The 11,263-nt window shown below is 40.1% G+C and overlaps 1 protein-coding gene across 1 annotated transcript; it reads right to left on the bottom strand.

Moving 5' to 3' along the window:
• Positions 1 to 6,123: 6,123 nt before the first annotated feature.
• LOC115594676 (methyltransferase-like protein 27) lies at positions 6,124 to 9,301 on the bottom strand (the record flags this gene model as incomplete). The annotated part of the gene is made up of 4 exons (XM_030438878.1): positions 6,124 to 6,189; positions 8,481 to 8,638; positions 8,768 to 8,860; positions 9,190 to 9,301. Coding segments are annotated over 4 exons (408 nt in total), but the record flags the coding sequence as incomplete, so codon positions are not given.
• Positions 9,302 to 11,263: the final 1,962 nt, after the last annotated feature.

The following is an 11,263-nucleotide window of genomic DNA, read 5'->3' as shown; positions in this document are numbered from 1 at the left end:
AAATACTGTAAATCTTGCATTATGTTACAACATCCTCTCAAATACATTGCATATGCATGCAGCATTTTCCCATCCTCAGCTTTAATCGCTGTCCAGTTCAAGGCCTTTTCCAGGTAAGCTCCAGAAACTTTAATTTCATTCCCAAAGTGCTCTTTTAAGAGATGTCTTGCTTCACTATAGCCTCTTCTCTCATCCATATGCAAACAGCTGCGAACCAGGTCTCTTGGTAAACCAGAGGTAAACTGCTCAAGATAGTAGAGTCTGTCCTGATTATTTTTAGTCTTGTCTTCAATCAAGTGTTCAAATGCATGGATAAAGGACTGATATGCCAATGGGTTACCATCAAACACAGAAATCTCCCTTGCTGGTAACCTAGACAAGTTTTGCTGTGAGACAATGAGTTCTGCTATGTCATTTTGTCTTCGAATAACCACATCCAAGTTATCTTGTGCAGCATGAGTTACGATGCGATTATGATTTGCAGTATCGGTTTTGTGTTTTTCAGTTAAATTCTTGTTTTGGGGTTTATTTTCTGGTGTGTTGGTACCCCTTGTAGGTGGAGGTCTGTGGAGACTCAAGATGGTTTGGTGAAGTGGGGTTTTGGGTACTGCACCTAACTGCACAAATTCCACATTGCTCTCCATTGTTTCTGGTTCATGGTGAGAGTCATAATACTCGTTCATGCCATCACCTGGAGCTTCCTGATCCACCTCATCACTTTGTAGAATTTTTATTTTAGCAGTTGATGCTGCAAGGTCTGCTTCCAACTCCATTTGTTCCATTTTTGATTTCAGTTTTGTTTCCTCCAGTTGCAAGGTGTGTTATTCTTTCAAAGCAGCAGCTCGAGCCATTGCAGCAGCCTGTTCTGCTTTGGCCTTTTTTAATTCTGAGGGGACTGAGGTGGATCTGGAGACTGATGATCCAATAGAAGTGGAAGACTTTGATTTGTGTGACACATTCGATATGCTGTCCAGTGGTTCAACCTTTGATTGTGCGATTTCTCTTTTCCATGTTTCAACCTCTTTCATGAAATAATTCAGGTTAGTTATTCTGGGTTCATACCAGTCATAGTAATCATTTTCCTTTTCCTCCTCGGATAAGAGCTCTTGCACAGATTTGTGAGCATTTTTAAATTCATCCACAGCTCCTTTAAACGCTTCAAATGTGTCATTGACTTTATCAACATTTCCAACATCAGTCATCAAAGCCTTTATTTCATTTATCCTCCTCGTACATGCGCCCAGTCTGCCTCTGCGCGAAGCAATGCGCGATTTCAACATGTCCTCAGCTGCGATCTCCGATGTCTCAGACATCATTACAAATAACCACACAAATTCCTTCAATTTACGTTCAGTTTATCCTTGAACATCCTTCCAACGTTCTTGTTTCATTACAGTCCACATCCACAATCCACAACTTTGCTTTCCATAATGATCGATTGTTTCATTGTAGCACAGGTAGCGCCGCGGCGCATTCATTCATAAAGTTGATCAGCTGATTTTACTCACGGCCAGCCGGCTGCTTTCTTCATCTGTCGGCGAGTGATCGGCTTGATCCGTTGACTCTCCACTTTCCTTCAAGACTTTGGTGAAGTTTATCAACTTGTTATGGCTACTCTTGCATACAAAAAAGTTCAACAATCGTCAGAGTAGTTTCTGAGGAGGAGGTCTACGACTCACTAAATAAAAAGCACTCGCGGAGATGTTTCTTGTTTCAACAAAAAGGGTTTCGCATTTATTTACATAAACAGAAATATCCTCCGGTTGACTTCAAACCATAAGCAAATAAAAAACGTAATTTAGCGGTTGATAAACTGTTTCACTCCTCACTCCTTCAACAAACACCAACTTTTGTCATGGCTGATAATGAGACAAAGAAAAGAAAAAGAATTCGTACCCAAGACGAACGAAAGGCCAAGAGGGAATCTGATCGAGCTAGGGCTAAACACGGATAAACATTGGCGATTCCTTCCAGAGATGGAGAGAGTTGCGGGGCTTGAAGGGAGGGTCGGATCCAGAATTCGCCCAATTCCTCCTAGACAGGTTTGTAAATTTTATTTCATTTATGAAATGTAATGCGGGACGTCGTTTACAGCAATACATGAATTTATGTTGTTACAACAAAGCTGGCTAACGTTACTACTAGATTAGCTCTAGATACTACACTCGTGAAAACGACAACAAACGTCTTAGATCACGCATCCATTTCAGCTGTGTGTATCAGCCCAGCCGACCTGCAACGATGCATCGGTAATATCCTCTGTCATTATAAATGATTCAGTTTCTTACTTAGAACAAAACATCCATCACAATCACTGTGACTTTGCTGTAACGCTAGCTCTGTAGCACCGTGGGTAATATATATAGCTGGGAAATTGCAGCGCAACAGCAGCATTACTTTGTTTAACCGGCGGCATATTATATTAAGTAGAAATGCAATAGACACATTACCTCGTCCATATGCACGCTGCAGATAGCTGCTAAAAAAAAAAAAAAAAAGTTTTCAAAGCAAGTCCCGTCTTCTTTCCGACGTTTCCAAAACAAATCTACACGCGCCGGCCAGACAAAAGTCTTCACGACAGTGGGCGCTAGAGCTCATGGGAAATGCAGTCTTCATTCCGGCAAAACACTACCGCTTTCGTCCAGCGGGGCCGCCAAAATCAACACTAAATGAAAAGTCTGTACAGGGGCTTTAATTTTTGATAAATCAAAAATCCGAGAAACAAGTTTTGTGGAGGGCGGTCTGAAGATGCTCTCTAGCAAGTTTGGTGACAATTGAGCAAAAATTGTGGGAGGAGATATATAAGTTATACAGGTTTTGAAAAAAACTGAGTGATGGACTTCATAATTTGTAATGAGTTTAAGTGGACTAAAGTTTCAGCAGTATTGGGGCTACAGTTTGGTGAAAGTTTCAAAACTGTAACATGTACTGTTGATTTTGTAGGTATTTTTTAATTTTTTTAAATTCAAATGCTTATTGTGCCCCTCCCAAGAGGAATATTGACATGTCCTTGGAATTAAGTAAATCTGGCATGGGGCCGGACATTTCTGTTAAGTTTGGTGAGTTTTCGCCCATGGGAAGTATGACTTCCTTGGAAGAAAGAAAGAAGAAGAAGAAGAAAGAAAGAAAGAAAGAAAGAATTCCTAGGAATACAATAGTGTCCTGGCAGCTTAGCTGCCCGGACCCTAATTATGTGTCATGTGAATATTACATCTATTCAATAATGAATTATTTCTATCCACACAGAGATGTGGAGGAAAACACTGGAAAATTAGTGATAAAGTTTTAAATATGAGCCCGACACGTTGTAGTTGCCTGATTATAGTTTCCATCCTCCATATAAATCGTAATCAGTCTGATCATCTCTTGATGTTTCCAACAGCGCCATCATCAGGTCGACACTTTGGCTAACTACTAATTAACTAAATACTTTCAATATGTTTTTAGCTTTTTTCATCAGAGACACTGGAACTAAAATTGCATTCAGTGAAACACATGTAATTCTTAACACAGTTTGCAATAATATCATAGACAATAACAAACGATGAAAGTTATAAAACCTTCATGTTTGTCAGTCACAGACCTGCATTCTCTTTTTCTAGGTCACTTGTTTTGCTCTCGGTTGCCGTCAGTCTAGTTCCCAAAGATGTCAGTTCTGTGGCTTGGACTGAAAAACATGATTTTTATGTATTTTTGTTAATTGTTGAATATATTTCTCACAAGTTTAGAATACACAAGCTATGTTTTATCATTGATTAAATGTAGCGTAATTAATCATTCATACCGCGTGGATTGTTAAAACTTTATTCTGGAGCTCACAATAAATTCATCTTTTCACTTCATCACCTGCATTTTCTCTCTCCAGCTGGTCAATCCTGAATCTGCTGATGAGAAGTTCACTCTCACTGCTGCTCAGTCTGGTCTGCAGGTCTGGAGTTAATGTAATGACAGTGAATCACAGAACAGAGCAGACATCAAAATATAACTGCATGTACAACAATCATGTAAAGTGACTTGACTCTCGCCTTATCTGCTCACCTCATCATTACAGGTAGAATCCATTATTCATACAGTTAAACAATCACATTTAGTTAATTTAATTTTGACTCAAATTGATTAAATACAATTAAAATGTATTTTAAATAAACAGAATTAATTACAAGTAATCACAGATCAATGAATCAAATCAAATCATCTTAATGAGAAAAATCCAAATTTACTTAATTGACTCAAATAAACTAAATTATATCAAATTATCTCAAATCTATTATGTGTCTTTTATGATATTAATTAAATGTAAATGATAAAATGTAATCATACAATTTTATCATAATTTAAAGACTAACATTAAATAAAAGATAAAACTTTATAGATATGTGGGGGAAATTCTCAACTGACCAAGCAGGCTATAAAGTAATGAAAAATAACTCCACCTTTATCAGCTGCAGAGTGACGCACATATAAATACATCAATAATGATGATCGAATAGTATTATATATATTATATTGACATGTGCCATTCTTCATAGTGAATATTAAAATCATTGTATCATATCATGTTTGTCAGTCACAGACCTGCATTCTCTTTTTCTAGGACACTTGTTTTGCTCTCGGTTGTCGTCAGTCTAGTTCCCAAAGATGTCAGTTCTGTGGCTTGGACTGAAAAAAAGAAAAATGTGTGTTTTGTTTGTTAATGGTAAAATTATTTTATGAACTATTTATTTTATAGTAAATAAGTTTCATTGTGGAGCTTCCAATCATTACATCATTACACTGACACACTTCAGTGGAACATGATCATCACTGAACAGGAAAAGTAATCAGTCTGTACCTGAATTCTCTCTCTGCAGCAGCTCCACGTGAACATTGAGCTCCACCACCATGTCTCTCAGTGCCCTCAGCTCCGTCCAGATGTCAGAGGTGGTTTGATCTGTGATCTGCTCGGTCGATTCCTCAGCTGCATCTGTTGGATCTGTGTTCTGGTTGATCTCAGCCACCTCACCGAGGCCTCCAGCCTCCCCCTGAGCCCCTGATCCACACAGACCGAGCAGCAACAACAGCAAACCAACAACAACCCTCATCGTCTCCACAAAGGTACAGTGGTAGAGTGGGTCTGTCTTATATCGTCTCCAAACTTCAGCTGGCTGAACGAATGGGAAAAACAACAAGTGTTTCTTGTTTGACAGTTTGATTCAAGGCCTCAGATTATTCAATATGTTCTCTGTGCTGGTGAGAAAATACAAGCTGCTACAGGCTGGAGGAACACTTTAACTGTGACGCCCTCTCATGTAGTCACAACTGTGTCAACACTGTGTTTATTAATACACACACAAGAACATGTCTTCACTCCGACTCTAATGAGCTCATTCTCTCACAAATGTTCTTAATTAGTTTGAAAACCATGCTTGGATTGAGCACTGTGATCGTCCTGAGAGTGGGTCAGGAGTCAAAAAGTCAAGGGTCAGATCTTCATGTTCATGTTTATGTTGAATTGCACAAAATGCCAATTTCCTACATAATGTTGCATCAGTACCTACACATTGTTCTAATACTTTTTCCAACTTTTTATCATTAGTTTGTTTCTTTCAATGTTGTTTCTCAGCTTGCCAACCAAAATCTTTTTTCAGTTATACAGATTTGTGCTTTTATTGTCTGTAAATAGAAAATCTGAATCTTAAATCTTCGTGGTGAGTTTTGAAATGCACAATGTTTTATTAATGCAGGTATCAATACACAGTAAACAGAAAAAACACCTTCAGTCATTACATGTTTCTCATATTTAAAAGAAATTCATTCATATTCATATTTTCATCAGGAAGACTTATTGCATATTGACAAGATATTGTGTATTTGAGGTGGTTTATGAGCAGGACAACAACAGATGTCAGTTTCACTGCAACATGTCGATGCATGTAACATGAAAACTGTTACAAATTCAACTGAACCATTTAATCATGAACAATTCAAGCCTCACATCAACACCCCTGATTGCAGGTTCACATCTTCAGTTTTGGTTCTAGAACAGATTGACAACATCACCAAACCCTGACACTTTCTTTATAAAGTATACAGTAAGTTGTTTGAATATTTTCTGTCCTCTTGAGCACCTTATTTTGTGTTTGATGTGTATCCTCTTGCACTGTGCTATAGTTTCTTATAGATGTACACAGCACCAGATATGTAGCCATCATGGCCGTAACTAGCTATGAGGTAGTTGGGTAAATACCCCAGTTACTATTTCCTGGGATTTTTTACAAAAATATACATTTTACAAAAAAATATGAATATCTAATTCATAGAAAGATCAAATTATATCAACCGTTACAGCCGACAGTCAGGAGTTGTGTTTTCTAAAAAAAAAAAAAAAAAAAAAAAGGAGTTGTGTTTCTGCATATGAGGTCTCGAAACCTTTAGCCTTACACGTCACGCCGCAGCGCGTCACGTGTACAGGTGTTGTGCCAGAAAACGACTGCTTGCCAAAAAACGACTGACCCCAACGGGAACGCCCATCGAGGGTGTTACTGGTCTCTCCACAGCAAATGACTGCTCCCGACGGGAATGCCCACTCCTGAGTTACAGGGGCAGTCATTTTTCGGCAAGGCCTTGCCAAAAAATGACTGCCCCTGTAACTCAGGAGTGCAAAGGGTGACACTGACCAAATTCAATGTACATACAGCTGTTACCCTCTATTATCACTCCAGAAAATTCTGTGAATATTGCCCTTTGCACTCCTGAGTTACAGGGGCAGTCACTTTTTGGCAAGGCTTTGCCAAAAAGTGACTGCCCCTGTAACCTTGTCAGGCAGCCTCATGCTTCCAGCATAAACAACAACGACAATAAAAGTATACCACCAAAACTCATCTCATGATTGTTAATTTAAAGACAAGTTGTAGCGTATGACAGAATGACAGCCTACTTCTCAATACAACATATCCTCGCAGTTATGCTGTGGACTGCAGTAACACGCCGGTGGGTGTTCCCGTTGGGGTCAGTCGTTTTTTGGCAAGCAGTCGTTTTCTGGCACAACACTGGCACTGACTGGACATGTTTTGGTTTTGGGGAGAAGAAGAAAAGATTCTCCGCATGTAGGGGTGGGCAGATCGATCCGAATATCGATAGTATCGATACCAAGGTGAGTATTGGTATCGGATCGATACCAGCATGATGAGATCGATATTTTTGTTGTAGTTTCTCTTCTATAAATTCAGCAAATCACTTGTATTTCTTCCCAGAGTTTGTGTGAGCGCAGCGCTCCTCTTCACCTCTCTCACTCCGCTCACTCAGGTTCACTGTAACTGTAACTCAAAAATATATACTTATATTAAGATATATAACCTACCTCAAGAATATAATAACCCTTTTGTGTATCTGTTGAAGGAACATTAGTATTCCTATTTAGGCTACATGCAGGTTAGAGATTTGATATGTTAAATAAAGTACAAAATCATTAATTGATCAGGAATTTTCAAGTAAAAAGTATCGGTATCGGTATTGGTATTGGCAATACTGGCCCTGTATTTACTTGGTATCGGATCGATACCAAAATTTGCAGTATCGCCCACCCCTATCCGCATGTGATGAGACCTAAATGAGAGGTAAGGAAAGAACATACTCGCCAGTTCGCGCATCTGTCATGATAATAGTTTTGTTGAAACAAAAAGAAAACACTATTTTGCAGAGGCTGCATGTACTTGCCCAAGACAAATTTCAACTCGGGGGACAATAAAGTTTATCTCATCTCATCGTCATCTCATCTCACTAGCTAACGTTAGCTAGTGTAGGGTAACGAGAAGGAGAGGGACAGCTCTCCATTCCGAAACACCGCTGTTTCGATCCCCCCGCCCCCGCAGCTGTCCATGGTGCTGAACCGTGTGACGTTGTTTCCACTCTGCGTTGAGGCTTGTCTGTGAAACGCGTGCTGCTCAGGGACAGCCAGTATGTCTGATGACCGTCTCTCAGGACTAGCTCTCGTGCATGTTCACAACAACATCAAGATCAACAAGGAAAGCGTACTCAGGCGGTGGGATGCCTCTGGACACAGGAGGATCCACCTGGCCTTCCGAAAGGTAATACTGTGAAGATTAGACAGCCTTTGTAAATAAGAATTTGTTCTCAAATGCTTACCTGGTTAAAATTGAGATGAAAAAAAGCAGTATTATTTGTCACATTTGCATTAACTGATCATAAGTCTGTCTGCCTGTCTGTCTGTCGGTCTTTCCTTTTTATGTACTTTCAGTGAGTTGAACCCTCTGGAGACAGGATCCAGCCAGCCCTCCAAAAGGTCAATAATATATACAGTATCTGAGAGTGCCAAAAGTTCAGTCAGTCAACAACATTATGTGATTGTGTAATTGCACAGTTTAAAACACTATTTATTTTACTTTTTATTCATAAATAAGTGCTCAAAATAGTTTTGCTTGCACTCGCATGGTTTGTACTTCACTAGTTTCATAACCCTGGTTACGGCCCTGGTAGCCGTGCTCCTGCTCCGACACCGCTCTCTCCCAGTCCTCCACCTGAGAGTACTCTACACAAGTCCACAGCTCCTCTTCCTCCATCTGCTTCAGCTCACGCTCCAGTGAGGCTTTGTACTGCAGGTTGTCATGGTTACTTCTGGTTGTCATGCAAATGTAGCCACCTAGTGTAAAACAGGCAACGGTGCAGTGTCGTCATGAAACTCACCTGTCGCTAAGAGACACTGATGTTAAATCAAAGATCAGAACTGCAGGTGAGACAGCGTCAAACCAAAAAAAGAAAATCTTCTCACCTGGTTTGGTGGATTTGCACAATTCTCTGACCACATCAACGGGAACCTGACCAACACTGAGCGCTCCGACGATCACAACCACGTCAAACAGACCTGCAGGAAGTGAAGAGAGGCCATCAGTGAGAAGACTGGCAATTTCAATATAGTTATTATATATTATTTATGTCTATCACTGGCTCAGATTCTGACTCATCCGGGTTGGATAATTTACTTTATGGTGGGCCAACATTAACCCCTGGACCCCACTGACTAATAATAATAATAATAATAATACTATAGATGAATAATATTTAATGGCCATAATTCTAGAGATCTTTTCATAATAAAGTCGATCACAAACAATCGTATATGATTGATGATATGTAAACATGTCTGTCATGTCTGTGACAGAGTAAACACATAAAAAGAATTAATAAAATTACCCCACTGCACAGGCAGCTGCCCTTCTCCCAGCATGCACTGCTTCAGGTCCTGGTACAACCCGTTCTCTCTGGCCACCTCCAGCATAGCCTGGCTTCCATCAATACCCACAAAATGTCACATCACACTATGGAATATATACTGTAGAACTGCTGTGAGTGCAGTGACACTATATTTGGGCACTATATACACTATACAGGGGGGCCAGACTCAGAGTTATGGGGGCACTGGCCCCTGTTGGCCCCCCCTAGAACCGCCACTGTTATACAATACAAAGATACAGAACCTCATAATGTTCTATAGTGAACTGTGTTATTTAGATTAAGGGGGCACTTTGTAGTTTTGGAGAAGAAATTAAAAGTCAGAATCTTAACAGTTATTATATTAATAATTTAATAATACAAACTCAGAGATATCTATTTTTCCTACACCTGAATACACACTGTTAGGAGCCAGAAAGGTGGCAGGGTCCGCCACATATAAACAAAGTAAAACAAAATAAAACTGTGTTGTCTTTTTAGGTCATTTTGTTTATTTCATTTGTTTAGACAGTACGGAGGTGCTAATGCATGCTTTTATTTCCTGTCTCTTAGATTATTGTAATGCCCTGCTCTCTGGTCTTCCCAAAAAGAGTTCTCTAAATCTCCAGTTATTACAAAACTCAGCCGCACGCGTGCTGACGAGGACCAGAGGGCGGGAGCACATTACACCAGTTTTAGAGTCACTGCATTGGCTCCCTGTCAGCTTCAGGATCGATTTTAAGGTTCTTTTACTGGTTTTTAAATGTCTTAACGTCCTTGCGCCCTCCTACTTATCTGAGCTGCTTTTACCATATCAACCCTCGCGGACCCTGAGGTCCTCCGGCTCTGGCCTTTTATCCATACCAAAACCAAGAACTAGAACCCACGGTGAGGCGGCATTTAGCCACTATGGCCCCCACCTGTGGAACAGCCTGCTGGAGAACCTCAGGTCTGCAGAGACTGTTGATATTTTTAAGGGAAGGTTAAAGACACACCTTTTTAATCAGGCTTTTAACTGATATTTTAAATTCTTATTCTGTTCTCATGTGGTCCAACGTATTTTATGTTGTTGCTTCTATCTTGTTTTTTGAAACGATTTTAATCTTAAATAATTTTATTTTTATTTATCGTTAGTACAATTTTATTTTATTTATTATCTTACATATTTTTATCCTTTTAACTGTTCACTCCATTTACTTATCTTTTGTCAGGGTTTTTATCCTATCTTATGTTTTTAGTTTTTAAGGTTTAACTCCAGAGTTTCCTCAGGGGGGTCCTCCACACTGGGAGCTGTGTCTGGGCTGCTGCTGGGGTGCTGTCCCTGGGTCCCTTCGGCCCGGCCAGCTGTTGTCTGTCAGGGTCGGGGGGCCTGGGCACTGGTGCCCCCGTGGCACAGCCTGTGACTCCTCCCAGTGTGGACGGCCCCAAAGGCGGCGCCTCCTCAATCCTCACAGGTGTGTGTGTGTGTGTGTGTGTAGGTGTGTTTGTGTGTGAGTGTGTGTGTGTGTGTATGTAGTATGGAGGGTGGGAGGGAGGGGCTTTCTTTATTATTGTGCTGCACGGCCGTGTATGAAAAGTGCTCTATAAATAAAGTTGTTGTTAATAATGATAAAAGTAAGAAATGAAGGGTAATCAAGTGTGAAAGAGTTGCTGAAACATACTACTGGACACCAGCTGATTGAAATGTGCATCTACTGATTAAAGCTGCTGTAGTGTGATGATGTGAAGTGTGAAAATGTAAACACAGATATAAGAACAAAATCATATAACCAGATATACAACACTGCTATTGTTCTTTAAAATGCAGACATGATGGGATATATCAAGAAGGGACTGAGTTATCAAAGAGTTTCTAAGAGCCAGAGATACAGATAGAGGAAAAGCACCTGATTAAAAAAACAAAGTGAGGCGAAGAGCAACTGGTCTATGTGCAGTTCTGCACGTGGGCCAAAGCTTCACACAGGTGCAGAAGGAAGAACGAGAGTTTTCCATAGAAAAATAGCAGAGTCAGCAGAAATAAAGAAGAGTAGTGATTGGTTGTGGCATGAAGCCTGTG

This window comes from Sparus aurata, chromosome 13, assembly GCF_900880675.1.
Source record: "Sparus aurata chromosome 13, fSpaAur1.1, whole genome shotgun sequence".
Taxonomy (NCBI): Eukaryota; Metazoa; Chordata; class Actinopteri; order Spariformes; family Sparidae; genus Sparus; species Sparus aurata.
Note: the sequence above shows the minus strand (reverse complement) of the source record. Positions and strands in the feature narration are given on the sequence as shown.